The sequence below is a fragment of the Kwoniella bestiolae genome, chromosome 1, assembly GCF_000512585.2.
Source record: "Kwoniella bestiolae CBS 10118 chromosome 1, complete sequence".
Classification (NCBI taxonomy): domain Eukaryota; kingdom Fungi; phylum Basidiomycota; class Tremellomycetes; order Tremellales; family Cryptococcaceae; genus Kwoniella; species Kwoniella bestiolae.
Window position 1 is genome coordinate 3862525 of NC_089241.1, and position 17066 is coordinate 3879590.

Consider the following 17066-nt stretch of genomic DNA (forward strand, 5'->3'; position numbering starts at 1 on the left):
ACGCCAAAGTAAATCCCCAAAACCTAAGCATCATAAAGATGTTCAGGCGATTCAGGCTCCACCACCAATTTCCCATGTCTCTTCTTGCCCAATAACCTCTTAACCTATACCCCACTCATCTATCAGCTTTCTTTTCCCCTCACAATGGCCTGCCCATGAGAAACAAAGCTGGATGACTCACCTCGGCCCAAACTAGTTCCCTTAATTTGGTCAAATCCTGCTGTCTCTCCGGTCTATACCCCCTACAAGCATAATATCCTCAAGTCAGCTATTCATCCCATGCAGTGGTAAAGAACTGGCTAGCTCACAATAACAGGTTTCTACTGATATTAGCAGCATACAGCGAATTATCATGCCTATGTTCAGGTGGTCTTCGCTCGTTGATTATCCTTTGTCGACCGCTTTGTTCGAGTGTTTCCATATTTGGTATCTGGAGTGAAGGCCAGGCTTGACCTATCGCTTCCCACCCTGCGAGGCATAAATCATCCATTTAGCACTTTCACTTCGGATCGACACGATTTCGCCATTCTAATGAGTTGTTGATGAAAATAGACTGAGGACTTACACCAGAATGAGCCTGTTACAACTCTCAGTCAGCTCGTAATAGAAGTCAATACGCAAAACTTCAGCCAACTCACGTCCATCCGTCTGTATATCATCCAAATGCGAGACCCGATAAGTAGTCAGATGTCTCGTAACGAGATCATATCGGTGAGCAGCCCACTGGTCGAGCTATAGCATACACCCAAGTCAGCTGTACATTCTCCTGACGATCATGGTTCAACTGACATCATTCCCTAATGGCGCTAAAGCAATGATGACCCGTGGAGGTTCGTCGCTTCCCATGGCTACGCGTCAAAGTCAGGGATATCATCAGCTATCTCGGTTGAGTCGAACGATCAGAATCTAGCTTACAATTCCACAATTCCAGTAATATCTCTTTAGCATCGTGGTACCTCCTCTATTCGCCATGTCAGCTTCATCATTGGGGTCGTCAAAAGAAGATTAGCTCACAGCATGAACAGCCACGTTGATCGCACTGGCTATATTGGGCGGTACGAACAGCTTGTCGCATGGTATAGGTGGGTTCTCACTCATATTCCTTCGGATCAACCTAACACATCAGAAGTCAGCTCGATCGCTACTGGACCAGAGATTCTCAGCTGACGTACCTCTTGTAGGTCATCATCAAGAATATACTAAGCGGAAATTCCTCAACCTATATCAAGCATTTCCAATCAGCTAATCCAGAATTACCTGGGAGTGCGTAGCTGACCCACCTGTCTGCCCAGACTGACTTCCTCCAAAGCCCTGACAAAACTCTTCTCCTCGGCAATCAAAGCCCAAGAGTACAACCTCTGTGTAAGCATATCCCATGGTTTCCATCCCCCCATAGGTGGATGCAGCGGATCGATAATATGGATCATATCTCTTCTTGGTGGGGTATTGTACCCCTGCGGAGGGGACATCATCACCTCATGAGGTTGCATGTGGATATCGCTCATCTGCTCATGTTGATGATAGATCGTCGTAGGTGATTTCATAGCTGTGGTAGTAGCGCGTTTGGTCGGCGCCACCTGACTTGATGGGACGGGTTTAGTCAGTGTGGGAGGATATTGATCTGGACTCCCGATATATGCCGATTGAGGTGGGAAAGATTGACCAGCCTGGGTCTGGGTGTAGGGCATCGTACCTGCTTGACTACCTTGCGCTGGGGGCATAGTCCTAACTGTATGAGTGTGGCCTGTGTTGGCGTCAAGTGGAGTCGACTTGGATGGTGGCGTTGGTCGATGAGATCTGACGCGTTCCGATGGCGGAGCAGGCAAGTCCCTCTCAGCTGGATTGGGCACAGCAGTATCTGGAAGTGGTTGTTCCGTAATGACAGTAACTTCGACATGATCTGGACCAATATGGTGTGTACCAGCTCTTGACGGACCTCTTGATCTGACAGTAGGTGAGGGCGCTCGGGTACTGGGTCGTCCATTCGGTCCCAATCCCGACTCAGTCGGTGCAAGGATATGGATAGTGGGAGCAGCAGGTGGCAGGTGGTCATTACTAGCTTGAGGGATTTCAACTTCGGATCCCCAAGTAGGTATTTCAGCTGGATTGACATTGGTAGGTGCATGTGAGGGAACAGCACTTCTAGCTTGAGTCGGAGCACGTTGACTGTGTTGAGTAGGAACAGCTGTGGGAGCATGTTGGGAGTATATCGTACCATGTGCTGGAGGAGGTTGAGTCGGTGCGTATCCCGATTGACCAGCAGGGTAAGTCGAGACGGGTTTATGGCTGTCATGGGTGGTGGCCTTCGCACTCGCTTGTCCGGGCATAGGCGGCATCGAAGCTTGCTCAGGGAAGATTATCGATTGAGTCAAACCTTGTGGCATGTGAATACCTTGAGTGAATCCTGAAGAAGGCATCTCGTTGAACATGAGTTCGTCAATCAGGTTCCCAGGTATATCCTGGGTAGTCTGGGAGTGTTGGGTGAAAGGTCGGCCCATATGTTCGACTTCGTGCTTTTGTGTTTCGAGTGCGGAGAAACGAGCATCGAAAGCGGCAAGTCGACCCATAATCTGCATGTTCGTCAGCTAGGATCTGAGTGCAACAGCAGAGGGTAGCTTACATCTTGAGCCCACGCAGGTGGCTCCTGAGCTGCGACGACAGTCTGTGAGATGTGTCAGCTGCATTGAATGGTCCTTTTCGATGAGTATATAACTCACCTCTGTCTTTTCAGAATGGCTCTTCTTTCTAGACCTCTCTCGACTCTTTGACCTCTTCTCTCTATCTTTCTTAGGTGTAGATTGAGTAGATTTCGGTTCTTCAGGTATAGGTGTTCTCAATCCTTCTTCGATCTACCCGTGATTATATGGTCAGCGCCCATCACAGGAGGTCATTACTCTAAAAATCAAACTTACCTCTCCTCTTTCTCTCAAATCCCGCAACTCGATAACCCTGGCTCTTGCTGCTCGTTGCAAAGCCTTCTTCGCAGCATCACCAATCAAGTTCAACCTAGCAGCATCCAAGAGCTGACAAAGCGTCTCATCATGGAATCTACTTTCCGCAACTAATTTCTTAACGTTGCTGATCGTAGTAGGAGCGACCGAGCCATGATGGGAAGGCACGACCGAGCCTTCTTCCTCTTCTAGCTCATACTCCTCATGATCATGGACTGAATTAGGAATGATAGTCGGTGTATTCTTGGTTCGTACTTGCGAATAAAGCGTTTGACCATCAGGGTACTCCATGAATGTATGTTGCGACATAGCTTTGGGTGCTTGACTTCTTCCCCTAGCTGATTTAGCTTGTGTCGGAGCCACAGAGGGCGCTTTGGGGAAAGCTTGGGACATGACTGTTGGCGCTTTGATCGGTGCTTTACTTCTTGCTTTTGATGCTGCGACTGAGGATGCTTTGGGTGCAGCAGATGGTGATTTGAGATGCTCAGTAGGTGCTCGGACAGATGCGGGGGCAGCCTTTTGTAAGAAGGATATCAGCTGAGTACAAGACATGAAAGGAAGAACGTTGAGAACAAAGGAGGGAAGAATGTAAGTTTGCGTTCAACTTACCGTTTGGGCGACAGATCGAGCTGCTGGTGTCTGTTTACCTAGTACACCTGACTGGGTACGAGCAGCATGTCCCGCTTGGTCAATGGATCGAGCAGCTTGAGAAGGTGCTTTTGAGGGAGTGGCAGTTCGAACATCGCTTGGAATACCTGATGCTTCCTCCTGTCCAACCATGATATTTAGCTACGTGGATGTCGCCAAGGATCCGGAAGCTAACTCACATCTTCAACCGTCTCCACAAAAGCACTCCTGTCTTCCGGACCTCTTGGGGAGATACCTTGATCCTGTTCAAGGATATCCAGCAAATCAGGACTCAGACCCAGACCCAATCCAGCTCCAGCACTATCTCTCATCACTAGTAACGGTCTAGGCACATTGAGTCCAACCGGAACACCAAAAGGGATCCTGAAGAAATCTGGGTTATTCATTTGTACAGATGGTCTAGCAGACAATGGAATTCCATTTTGATGTAATATATGACCGAAGGAAGGTCCACTGTCCATCGTATCGTACGTTTGTCTCGGTCCCTTTCCACCTTGGATCATCGAGTTCTCCAAGGCAGCCAACATCTCCTGCTCCATCTCGATCGCAGAGTTTCTTTGAGCAGCTTCCAGTTGCGCTAAGGCTGCTGCTCGGGCTTGCTCCATGGCTTGAAGTTGCTTTGCCTGAGCTTCGGCGTGGGAGAATGGGTATTCATGGTGTGCTTTGTGAGCATGCGCGGAAGGCTGTTCGAGCTGTTCATCTGAATCAGGTTTGGTCTGAGGTGGATCAGGTGGGAGTGGCGCGGTAGGTGGTGCTTTTCGTGTGATGTATTGCGATTTCTTTGGTGATCCAGTAACACCCGTCTACAGGCAACTTCACGTCAGCGCACACTCTTGCGCATCATTGCAGGTACGCAGCGGCACAGCTGACTCCACTTACATATTTTGACTTTGGCAAAGGTATACCAGCCGGACCCAGTGCACTCTGACCTTCCAGCCCAAACGTGCCCATACCGATACTACTCATCCCACCTGGTGTATCGTCACCAGCACCGCCGCCAGCAGTAGCCTGAGCAGGTCTAGCCATCGCTCTCATGCCTGCACCTCTACTAAGTACCTCACTTTCAGGTCGTTGGGATTTGATATATTCCGTAGCTTGATCTTCTACATTTCGGTGACCTGCACCTAGAGCAGCGAAAGGAAGAGTAGGGACATTGGAGTATGCGAAGGGATGACGAGATTGGGCTTGAGGATGGGACGGTTCAGCCATCGATTGTGGTCCTGAGAGGGATAATATGCTCAGCATTGTTCCGGTTGACTGGCACCGAGTGCAATAGTCAAAGATGGCAGTTGGATTATAAGTTTCATAGGTAGATATATACTCACTTGAAGGATAAGGACCAAACATCCCATCCGGTACAGCTTCCTCCTCTACATCCACCCCCTGTACCCAGGGTAAGACTAAGAGTCATATCCAAATACAACATCAGTATGATCCAACCAAATACCCAAATGTGTGAGGAGGGGTATCCCACCTTTTGCTCGTGCGCTAGACAATGTAACACACAGATCAGTATCTCTCCCATACAATCAAATCAATACCCAAAAGCACGCTACTTCCTCACCCCTAAATAAAACAGAAACACTGACTCACGAAGGCGTCTTGTCTGGTCTTTCTGCACCACCAGAGCTCTTTGACTCTTTGGGCGGTGTTGATCGATGGGAGGGTTGATAGTATGGGTGATCCGGTAATTTCTTGTTCAAACCTATGTATGAGATTGGTGAAGAGGGTGGATCATAGGTTAGGATGGTGAATGGACAGGAGATCGTTAGCGACATCGTAGTTTATTTACACGGGTGAACAGTCAAGGTTGTAAGGGGAAAAGGATAGGATGGACTACGTTCTTTCCTAGAACAGCAAGAAGACATCTATATATTCCCAAAGTCATAGCTTTCATATCCAAAGTACTTTGACAATGATCCATCGTATCACCGCATTCGGCGAACCATACTTCCCTCATGCTGATGAAGCATGAAGATGACAATAAGAGTCGCGATGATGAAGAGAAAGGAGTTTTATTGTTCTCCGCATCCAGCGGTCCAAAGAATGAAATCCTTCAACCATCTCCGTTGAGGATGTATATATACACACACCCTCTAACCCTCCGACAAAGATTAAGTGAAAGTGGAAGGAGTTTCTCAAACAAGCTGAAGGAAGGAATGTAAACCCACCATAATCTACAATGTCAACTTTCTCATCTACCCTCAACGGCTCTTCCCCCCTATCTGCCGCAAAGGTCTTTGTACTTCTTAGTACTTTTGTAGCCATGTTCTTGAGGGGTCCGAAAGGCATGTAACGTTGTTCAAAAGGCTAGACAGTACAAGATACGTTTGATGATGAGTATGGTAAGGATAATAGTAATGATGATGAAGAGTGATGATGATGATGAGAGGAGAAAAAACGAAAGTAAGTGTGGGAAGTTGAATTAAAAGGTAGATGTCTGTTCAACTGGTGTCTGTATAAGTGAGGAACACAACAATGGGTGATCAGTGCGTCAGTACATAGTATCATATATCATAAAGCATATCTCGTTCTTCCATTCTATCCTGATTCACTCTCGTCCTTCAATATTGGTCACTCAGATTGACGAGGAGCACCTTGACCATGACCATAACATGAGGACATGTCGCCAACAAGAGCAGGTAATGACCATTGAGCTGTGTATCAAAGACTGAGTAAAGGAGAAGACAGAGAGAAACTTCCGTTTCCGTCTTTCTTCTTAAATTGATAGGGGTCCTTTGGGTTGTTAGAAATGCGTTGAACAGCGTTATATGCAGTATCGGTGGTTTGGTGCGACGTCATTGGACTGGTACTGTAGACGTATGCATCCGTAGTCAGTATACGGTTGGTTAGTATAGTACACCCCACATGAGGCAAGCGGCTCATTGAGCGATTCAGCATGGTGTGTGTTGAAACAAACACAAAACATTCAGGTCAGTTAGGGCAGAACGTGCGTTTTTTGTCAATTGCGGGGATACGTGGCAGCATTCCACCATATATCTTCATTCAATCCTTCCAGTATTCAAGCTCATGCTCATGCTCGTGTTCACGCAACACGGAGGTGAACCCTTTCCAATTTCTTTCATTGAGATTCATTTTGTTTTACGTATGACGGTCGACTAAGTTGAAACTCAGACAGTGCAAGCAATGCGATGAAACACGATATCAAAGATATTTACTATCCGAGCATTCATTCATATAACACTTTTGTTGTCTACTCTAAGATCCGCCTAGTTACCTTGCTCCTTGAGGGCCTTCTCGTGCTTGGCCTTGACATCCTCGATACCACCGACCACTGCAAAAATCATCATCCATTAGCATGAGATATCAATTGTCTGAAAAAGACCCAGTTACTCACTGTAGAAAGAGTTCTCAGAGATGTGGTCGTGTTTACCTTCAAGGATCTCCTCGAAAGCTTGGATGGTCTCCTTGAGGGGTACCAATCGACCTTCGATACCAGTGAAGACTTGAGCGACGGCGAAAGGTTGAGACATGAATCGTTGGATCTTTCGGGCTCTCTCGACGGTCAATTTATCCTCTTCTGACAATTCATCCATACCCAAAATGGCAATGATATCTTGGAGAGATTTGTAAGATTGCAAGATTTGTTGGGTTCGGGTGGCGATGTCGTAGTGTTTTTGACCGACGACTCGGGGATCCAACATTCGGGATTTGGAATCGAGGGGGTCGACAGCGGGGTAGATACCCAACTCGGCGATGGATCGAGACAACACGGTGGTGGCGTCCAAGTGGGCGAAGGTGGTGGCAGGAGCAGGATCAGTCAAATCATCGGCAGGCACGTAGACGGCTTGCACAGAGGTGATAGATCCCTTCTTGGTGGTGGTAATTCGCTCTTGCATACCACCCATATCGGTGGAGAGGGTAGGTTGGTATCCTACAGCGGAGGGGATACGACCTAACAAGGCAGACACCTCGGAACCGGCTTGGGTGAATCGGAAAATGTTGTCAATGAAAAGCAACACATCTTGACCCTCCTCGTCTCGGAAGTATTCAGCGATGGTAAGACCGGTAAGGGCAACTCGGGCTCGAGCTCCAGGGGGTTCGTTCATTTGACCGAACACGAGAGCTACCTTGGAGTCACCTTCGAGGTTGATGACACCGGTTTCTCTCATTTCGTGGTACAAATCGTTACCCTCTCGAGTTCGTTCACCGACACCGGTGAAGACGGAGTAACCACCGTGGGCCTTGGCAATGTTGTTGATGAGCTCTTGAATGAGCACAGTCTTACCGACACCGGCACCACCGAAAAGACCAATCTTACCACCTCTGGCGTAAGGGGCAAGGAGATCGACGACCTTGATACCGGTTTCAAGGACCTCAGCCTGGGTGGATTGGTCCACGAATTCAGGGGCATCGGCGTGGATAGGGGCTTCCTTGACACCCTTGATAGGACCTCGTTGATCGATGGGTTGACCGATAACGTTCATGATTCGACTGAAAAGTATCGAGAATATCAGTATGATGATACATCAAAATAGGAGGTAAGCACAACTCACCCAAGAGTGGCAGGACCGACTGGGATCTTGATGGGAGCACCAGTGTCAACGACCTTTTGACCTCTAACGAGACCACCGGTACCGTCCATAGCAATACATCTGACGGTGTTCTCACCCAAGTGTTGGGCGACTTCGAGCACGAGTCGACCACCTTCGGGCTTCTCTTGACCCTCGGCGAATTGGACATCGAGGGCGTTGAGGATAGGAGGGAGGTTGTCGGAGTCAAAGTGGACATCGACGACGGCACCAATGACGGTCTTGATGGCACCGGTCTGGAGGTTGGAGGGGGTAGCGTAGGTTCTGGTAGCGTTGATAGCTATTCAAAAAGTGATGGTTAGCATTTTACGTGGTTCCGGCCGAAATAATCCGTCCACCTCGAAACATCTCTTCCATCGATCTGAGATCTCTCTCTTCTCCTGTGTCTATCCTTGCTAGCATCTCCACGTTGATGAGATCACTCACAAGATTTGGCAGGGACTTGAACTCTAGAGCTGGTAGCGTTGAACTTTGGGAGAACGTTTTGAGCTTGGTTGGCAGCGGTGGTGAAGAAAGCCGCGTTGGCACGGGCGTTTCTGAGCTGTTGACCACCTCGTCTTGAGAGACGGATAGCAGATCGTGAGACGAGAGTCATTTTGAGTCCTTTTTGTCTACCCTAGAAGGAGAGGTTATAGAAGAAGGATGAGGAGGGGTAAGAGTGAGATACATCAAAGATGGTGATGATGAGAGAAAGAGGAGAGATGGTGGTAGCTGGCGATTGGTGGGGGAATACGCTGGTTGGTGAATGCAGAGTACACCCTACACTCACCATACAAACGGAGCAGCTAAGGGTTCGGAGCGGCGTTTTGATTAACGGAAGTATTTCCAGTGTGGCACATTAGCCTGCATACAGGTTAAGCCGTGTACTCCCGGCGATGTCCACTTCGCACTTGCACTTTCACCTGGACATCATTTCGAAATAAGTTGAATCTGGTGAGATGCATGTTCAATCCTATACTGAATAGCATATTCAATCCCTATTCTCAACTGGTCACTCCTCACTCACAGTCCACAACCATCATGACCTCAATCGCCCGACGTCTACTCTCCACATCCTCCATAACTCGCTCAACCTCAGCAGCCTTCGAGCCCACTCTCCCCCTCGATCCCACCTCACCCGTCCACTTCAAACACCTCCCCAGAGTCCTCCAACGACGCATAGCTAAACGAATCTCATCCCTCGAAATCTCAAGTGAAGATGGTTCTCTCCCTTCGAAAATCAACATCCCCAACCCATTCTTGGTACAGAGGATGAACCGTCGATCAGCAGAATCAGACCTAACGGGAGAAGCGCGATACAATTGGAAGAAACCTGCCATCTCGAACCGAAGACAAAAACAACTCCTACAATTCTACCCCTCTATCGATCTTCCCTTATCTACCAAATCTCCACGTCCTTCTTCCTCTTCGGGATCGGAAAGTGCAGAATTATCAGAAATCGTGGGAGTATCTAGGCCTGTCAAGTTCAATGAGAAGATTACCATCAATTGGACGGGTCAATTGCCATACAAGGCACAGGAGAAGGAGGTCGATGAGGGTGTGAAGAGTTTGTATACTGGTAGGAAAGTTATGTTCAAGGGGCACAAGGATGAGAGAAATAGGACACAGAAATTGGCGGATAGGCAGGCGAGGTTGGATGGAATGGAGAAGAGGATTAGGGATTGGAGGCAGGTGAGTGTGACGTCTACTCTCTTGTGATCCCGAGATGAGTCATGAATGGTGTGATATATGCTGATTTTGTCTTGATGTTCGACTATGTAGGGCCGAAATGACGAAAAGATCAGGAATAGACCATCATTGCCCTTTTAATTTGTAGGACGACGTAGCACAATGTAACATAGATGCATATATGACACAAATGAGTGATATCTGTCAATTTCACGCACTCTCCTGTATTAACGAGATCATCTAGCGTAAAAACGATACTACACAATGGCTTCTACTAGACCATCCAGACATCATTCCAAATCATCTTCGCTCACTTCTTTCCTATCAACCCCTCCAGCCCACTCAGATCAGGAGGAGGTATAACATCCCTATAAGAATGTACCACCGGCCACTCATCCTTGTACATCACAACAGCATGCTTGATCCCATCATCCTTGATCTCAAGTAACACCACCGCCCCGATCTCCTCCCCCTTGTTCACCGATACAGGTGACCCCATAGGAAAAGTCTTCAACCCAATCCTAATCAACCTCACATACCTCCCCATCGAGGTCTTCCTATACACCAATTCCATCTCAAACCCCCATACCCTCATTCCATCCCTCTTCGATTCCCGAGTAGCCCTTGTGATAACAGGTATAACGTTCCCCGCGTAAACTATCAACCCAGAATACAAATGTCTAATCCTGGAAAGTAAATCATTGATGATGGTTTCCCACGATTTCCCCTCCGTCTTATCAGGTATAGTATACTCAATCTTCTTATGGTTATTTTTATCGGTCAAATACTCGAATGATTGAATTAATACCCAATCTTGTGGATCCTCTATATACCTATTAGCCACATTCTCTATATCACCCCATTCCCGTCCACCCTTCTTATCCTTATCAGGTCTATTCCTAAACTGAATCAACAGTTCAGCCAGTATCCTATGTCCCATCACTACATTGTCAGGATCAGGAACCAGAAGCATAATCACCACTCCCCGTCTGTTCGGACCAGACTCATCTTGAGTCAGTACTTTCCCAGCGAAATGGAAGAGCTCGAACCCCCTTTGTCTCAGCTCGCGCAAGACAAGCTCGACATTCTGGCTGATTCGGGGAATATTGGAGATTTTGCAAAGACGCGTTAGGAGCTTGTCGAAGCGGTCTAGGTTCAATTGCAGGTATTCCTCTGAGGTGGATAGGGATGCTATCTTTTTTATGGAGAGGGAGGTGCAGGGGCATGAGGATAGGGCTAGGCGGTGGGGGGAGATACGCCATGGGTTTGGGGCATTAGCTTTGTCGGAGATAGTGGGCGAGGAGCATGAATTGACTTCAGAGGAAGGAGGAGAAGACGTTATGGCCAGTTTGTCGAGCTCGAGGGAAGACGGACCGGTAGCTGATGGGGCTGTGGAGATGGAAGATGAGGTATCATCTAAGGGGGATTGTCGTGAAGCTATGGAGGCAGAGGAGGACATGATACTGTACTTTGTCAGAAATTGTTTCTGAATGTGATTGATGTAGATGAGGTGAATCGCAAGACTGACGAAAAGAAGATTGGATAAAAGCTTGAATACCTGAATGTAGACGAACCTTGACCTTTTACCCTCTGACTCGCACACAGCGGTGTCTTACGCTGTGACGTCTACCTCACCGAACATGAAAGGATATGCCTGGGGTGTCAGGCTCGAAAGGAAAGAACGAAGGCATCAAATCTCAGTTATAGCAGGGGAGTTTCACTTGATAGTCATTTTTTACTTATGTCCGTTCTGTCTTTGCTCAGTTCCTGTACCTACATCAAACCCCAAGTGATTATCCTATAAAAGTGCATGACATTCTCCATATACGTATATAACCCTTTCCAAAGGCACCGTCCGTCCACTCAATCAGTTCGCTCATCTCTCGAGACGGGCGGTCCTCTAACTCCCTCCTCGCCAACACTCGAGGGCCCATCATCCTGTTCACTCTGTATATTTCTGTGAATATCATAGAACAGCGTAGCAGCAGCGTTATGCAATAGATTTTCTCTCAGACCTTCCCCGTACTGATGATATCCTTCTTCCAGTACTCCGATGGAAGTCGTGTAAGAGCGTGGCGAGGCGAGGATGCTGTTCTCTGCTGTTGGGACGTGGGAGTTGAGGGTACTTGATTGGGCGGAGGTGCTTCTCGAGGAAGGAGAGGAATTGTGGGGACATAGCAAGGACCGGTCGAGGGAGTCAGGGTTGTTGCAACTCGTTGTGTGACGTCTTTTGGCGCGTACGTCTCGAGTCTTGCAAGAGTATAAGTGCGAATGATGATGTAGAACCAGAGGATGAGCTCGGACGATAGCTTTTCGAAAAAGGACAAACCCATCCTACATGGTATACTTGGCAGGACTGATCACAATCTGCGTGATATCAATTCATGCTCAGATATAGGGATGGTACAAGCTCCTTTCATCTGACGTTGAAATTCCTTCCTCGGGTGCTTCTAGAAGATCACCAGCGTGCTCATCCGGGCGATTTGGCAGATACAGTATGAAGTGGTTTCACGGTCAGAGATGAGACTTATTACTTAGGAGCCCAGATAGATCCTATACAAAGGATGAGACGATTCCCTCCGACACATACCCGGAACATGGGAGATGCAAGCACCACAGGGCAATCAAGCTCCCAGTGAGAGACTCGTAGTCTCTCAAACCCGCAGCGATCGGAAGGGAGACCCCACGATTGCGTCTGACCCTTTACACGTTCTTCCTGTTCACTTGATCAGCCCGACCTCTTACAGTCCTTATCGTCTTTCCATGATTATGATTCGTTTGATCCTTGTCACTATCCCCGCTTCTTCATCCTCCCGATTCCCGTAGCCATTCCTGCATGATTTAAGCATAACGCCAAACGCCACATTTCAATGGCCACTGCGAAATAAGCTGCTTATAAGGTGGAGGTTGAACATGAGATGAAAGTGACGTTTTAGCGGTTTCTGCTTTTTTCGCATCCTAGTAAATACCCTACGAGTATAACGTACGAATACACCTTTGAGCCTACACTCTTTGAGATCGATCTGACAAGAGCACTTGGGAAAAGCATAGCCTCACTCGATAGCTGTGCTTTCTCAGATCAACACAAAGTTATTCCATCTTCGAAAATCATCCTCCTTTGTATGACTTATCGACAAACAGAACTCTCAAAGGTCATGTCATCTGAGATCGAGCGACTGTACACATAGTCAAGAAGAGTCAAAGTGAAACGCAGTAAGAGGCGAAGAATCAAACGAGCAAAGTCTCATCGACCATGTTACTCTCGACATTGCTGTTACATGCATCATGTCTCGCTCAGATACTTGCTAGACCAGCTTCAGAAGGCAGAGGCAAGGGATTGATCAAAAGACAGGACGTTAGCTCTTCAGCAGCGGGTAAGTCTTCTTTTCTGGGTCTGAATACCTAATATAAACACGGCATAGCTAAGTCTCATATGCATTAGCTACTTCAGCCGAAGCTACTTCTGCCGCTGCTTCCGAAGTACCATCTGCTGTACCACCGTGAGTGATATTATCCTAGAATCGCCTTAGACGTCTTATTGACAGATCTCTATCATCGGTCATAGCTCCTCAGCAGATACATCTTCTGCCGTGGCCCCTAGCCCTAGCCTCAGCCCAACACCAACGCCGTCTCCATCCCCTTCACCTGCTACAGAGGCGTCGTCCACAACGCCAGAGCCCTCTTCAGCAGCTCCGACTCCCAGCTCAGAAGCTCCTTCTCCTTCGCCATCTACAGAAGCAAGTTCAGCAGCCCCATCTTCAAGTGCACAGCCTACCCCCTCTCCCGTACCTTCATCATCAGCCGAGCCATCGTCTTCGGCAGAAACTTCAGCAGCACCAGTGCCCTCCTCTTCCGCTGCGCTCTCTTCCGCAGCAGAATCAAGTGCAATCCCACCTTCATCAGCGGTATCCTCTACTTCGTCGTCGGCAGTCTCATCCGCTCCGCCCTTATCCAGTACGTCCGTCCCTCCTTCTGCTACACCATCCACCTCCCCTCCGACGGACATATCCAGTACGTCCGTTCCTCCTTCCTCCACACTACCCACCTCTCCTATGACGGTTGCACCCGGTACATCTGTGCCTCCGTCGACTACCCCGTCCACCTCTCCTCCTTCTTCATCTCCCATATCCTCGACCATCGATGGATCATCCACCCCCTCCACCTCTCCCCCACCCTCATCGTCGGTAATAATCTCATCGACCAACCCTCCTTCTTCTTCCATAACAGGTCCAGCATCGACCATCCCACCAACCTCGACCGCGCCCTCTAGTGCTCCGACATCATCAACACCACCCCCAGCTCAAACCTCGGTGACCTCGGCTGCCGCAGCACCAACGTCTGTAGCAGCCACCTCCACCAATGTCGTAACACATTCTACCACCCCCACCCCCGGTGGGCCAATCACAGCCACGGCTACACGGGTTTTTACCACCCAGGTGGTACAAACAAGCAACGGGGTAGCTACGACGAGAGAGGCGGAAGAGACTGTTGTGGTGGTCGTCACTGCTGGGGGAGGTACGGCGACGCAGACTGCCGTACCTACTGATGGAGGACAGGGTGAGTTTGAGGTCTTTACGCTAATCTCGTCATCTTTCTTGGAGGTCTTTCCTTCCGTCCAACCCGCTGTCTTATCGAGAAAAGAGAATGATGGCTGAATATACTCGACAATATAGCCGTCGTGACTGTCACTGCTACAGATCCAGGAGCGAGTTCAGGATCAGACGGCGGATTGGTCATAGTCACTGTCACATCTACCAATGGAGTTACGACTGATGCAGCAGGTCAGACTGGGCCAGTGTTAGTAGTGAGTGCCATGCGCCTCTCCCCTATTCCTAATTCCTGAAGTCCTCGGCCTTTCTCGCTGTAACTCGTACCGTCAATTTTATTAGATAGACACCTGGAGCTGATCGTTGGGGGTTCCCTTAGACAAGCACGATCCACGCGCAATTAACCGTAGTAGGCGGTCTAACAGTAACAGCAACCAGAACAGCAGGAAGTGGAGGATCTTTACAATCGTCTGGGCTCTCCAAAGTATCAACGGAAATAACGTTAATAACAAGTATAATGACTCTGATGGGATTGATAATGGGTTTAAAGGTCATCTCAGGACATTGAAGGAAAGAACGAGTTATGGTCAATTACGGATAATAAAAGTCAATTTGGGACAATAATGATCAAAATACGATATGGTACGGCAAGACAACATGAGACGGAAAGGACATGGCATGAAACACGAAACGATCATATCGATCTTTGTAGCTGATACGTATAACTCTATAATGGACCTCAGACTCGAACATAGAAATGCATTACTTTTGGAACTGGCCCATCAGAGTGCCTTTCTCCAGAGCAGGAAGAGAATGATATCGAACGTGGAAACTTAGTGCATCCACATACATAGTGTATCATCCTACCAGAGGAATCACCGTAAATACAAATACGACTGTCATATCTACCACCTCAGTGTCCATCGAGCCCTAGTAAGTCCTGGTCCAATGGACTCTCCCACCTCCCCAAGCGGGCTTTGAGGAGCTTCCGATAGTTTGCGGAGGTACAGCAGTGGTGGTAGGTCCCACGGAAGTGGGGTAAGGGCTGGGAACGGTCGCGATGGAAGGTTCTCCCTCGGCTATGCTGCCAGCGCCATTTGGCGGGACGCTTGCAGGAGGAGAAGGGTTAGCGGGTTGGCTGGTAGGGACACCGGTACCGGCTGGTAGGGGTGCAGAGGAGGTACCTCCAGGAGGGACAGTCCCACCTGGTGCAGTCGCAGAACCAGCTTGTACGGGTGTAACGGCTGTACCGGCCGGTGCAGATGATTGAATGGGTGCTGCTGCACTGCCTTCCACGCAGAAGGTGATTGAGATCTATCGAGGAGAAAGATGCGTGCGTCAGCGCACTGCTCAGTCGTTCCAACCCAAGCTCATGACTAGTTGACTTTGAAAGGAATAACATCACTCACTCCGACATTATCTGCGAGACACTGGGCGTTGGCCCCTCCCTCAGTGGCGGAATCCAAATACGCTCCTGGGCATTGGGCGGCAGAATCTCCGGTACATGCTCCGGGGGCTAGTGTGCATGCTCCTGTGAAAGCGAAGTCCATGGAGTACTGGCTATGTAGTAGGACAAGATGAAATATCAATGAACGTCAAACCCCTCGCCCCATCTAGCGTTTGGACACAACAGCACATGGGTTGTCTGTCCAGCCTCTATCGAATTTGGTCCGAGATCATGAGGGAATGAGGGAAACTGGACTCACAAAGTATGTTCCCCCAAACTGTCCCCCTTCTCATCATCCAACCCATCCAACAAACTATAATCCCCAGCATTCTGTCCACCTCCCTGAGAATTAACCAGACTGAACTCTACCATCCCGCAATTCAGCCCATTATCCCCACAGTTTGTACCTTGCATGCCTGACATCCAGGCCAGACCACCTCTCACCTCACCTGAGATGGTCTGACTGCCTGAAGGGATGGAGTGGTTCTCGTATACGAATACTGCCTTGCCTGAACCACAGTTGTTGATGAGCTGTATACGATACCAAACCAACGGAATAGTCAGCATTGGCAGTGCATATATATTAAGGGTTGCATAGATCGAGGTAGATCCTGTGGGGGACGGGAGAAAGCTCACAGTTATTTGGTGCGATTCACCACTTTGACGAGTCGTGAAATTTGAGAAGGTTGGTAGAGCATGAACGCCAGCGTTCATACTAAGGAGGGAGATAAGCAGAAGAGATAACATATCGTAGTGGGACAGCAGGGAAAAAAGTGAGATTCAAGTGGAAGTGGAAGTATATGCAAGGGAAGGAGGGAAAGGGAAAGGAAACGTTAGAACAGAAGTGAGGTGGATGAGGGATGGTTGGGAAGTCAGTGATCATCATGATGGATCGAGGTTGTTATATACCTTATCTCTGGACCATATGGCCGATACAGCACCAGATGAATGGGAAATGTATGTAATCCAGGTCGATTGATTGATTTGATCAATCAAGTCGACATTAGCGCAGATCGAGACACTAACGGTCAATACCTCCTTAATCAACTTTGCATTTCGCAGTTGCTGATGGAGTTCAGGTAAATGCGGGATTCCCATCCTTGTTAGGTGTGACACCGAGGCGAAATCATCATTGATTCCAGAACTCGGCTGAAGCGCACTAGATGAAAGGATCTGCCTTTAGATAGAAGGAGAGATTGCTTTGAGTGAGTTAATCGAACGGACCAATGGATAAGTTAGGTGATCGGCGGTG

General features: G+C 48.5%; 6 protein-coding genes across 6 annotated transcripts; 2 read left to right on the top strand and 4 right to left on the bottom strand.

Moving 5' to 3' along the window:
- Positions 1-23: 23 nt before the first annotated feature.
- I302_101454 (uncharacterized protein) lies at positions 24-5377 on the bottom strand (the record flags this gene model as incomplete). Its single annotated transcript, XM_065869296.1, has 19 exons — positions 24-104; positions 182-242; positions 309-468; positions 566-577; positions 639-732; positions 790-848; positions 916-961; positions 1015-1114; positions 1173-1219; positions 1281-2570; positions 2621-2662; positions 2718-2849; positions 2913-3467; positions 3561-3719; positions 3779-4402; positions 4479-4819; positions 4925-4999; positions 5074-5087; positions 5193-5377. 19 exons carry the CDS (start codon positions 5375-5377, stop codon positions 24-26), a joined length of 4077 nt encoding a protein of 1358 aa, XP_065725368.1.
- A 1452-nt stretch (positions 5378-6829) lies between these two features.
- On the bottom strand, positions 6830-8747 carry I302_101455 (ATP synthase subunit beta, mitochondrial; the record flags this gene model as incomplete). Its single annotated transcript, XM_019186841.1, has 4 exons — positions 6830-6894; positions 6958-8054; positions 8117-8432; positions 8579-8747. 4 exons carry the CDS (start codon positions 8745-8747, stop codon positions 6830-6832), a joined length of 1647 nt encoding a protein of 548 aa, XP_019049719.1.
- Positions 8748-9172: 425 nt separating this feature from the next.
- Positions 9173-9961, top strand: I302_101456 (mitochondrial 54S ribosomal protein mL59; the record flags this gene model as incomplete). Its single annotated transcript, XM_019186842.1, has 2 exons — positions 9173-9823; positions 9914-9961. 2 exons carry the CDS (start codon positions 9173-9175, stop codon positions 9959-9961), a joined length of 699 nt encoding a protein of 232 aa, XP_019049720.1.
- A 169-nt stretch (positions 9962-10130) lies between these two features.
- I302_101457 (uncharacterized protein) lies at positions 10131-11279 on the bottom strand (the record flags this gene model as incomplete). The annotated part of the gene is made up of 1 exon (XM_019186843.1): positions 10131-11279. One exon carries the CDS (start codon positions 11277-11279, stop codon positions 10131-10133), a length of 1149 nt encoding a protein of 382 aa, XP_019049721.1.
- Positions 11280-13073: 1794 nt separating this feature from the next.
- I302_101458 (uncharacterized protein) lies at positions 13074-14935 on the top strand (the record flags this gene model as incomplete). The annotated part of the gene is made up of 5 exons (XM_019186844.1): positions 13074-13194; positions 13263-13320; positions 13386-14377; positions 14494-14624; positions 14747-14935. The coding sequence occupies 5 exons, from the start codon at positions 13074-13076 to the stop codon at positions 14933-14935; spliced, it is 1491 nt and encodes a 496-aa protein (XP_019049722.1).
- A 362-nt stretch (positions 14936-15297) lies between these two features.
- On the bottom strand, positions 15298-16561 carry I302_101459 (uncharacterized protein; the record flags this gene model as incomplete). The annotated part of the gene is made up of 4 exons (XM_019186845.2): positions 15298-15681; positions 15777-15927; positions 16074-16345; positions 16451-16561. The coding sequence occupies 4 exons, from the start codon at positions 16559-16561 to the stop codon at positions 15298-15300; spliced, it is 918 nt and encodes a 305-aa protein (XP_019049723.2).
- Positions 16562-17066: the final 505 nt, after the last annotated feature.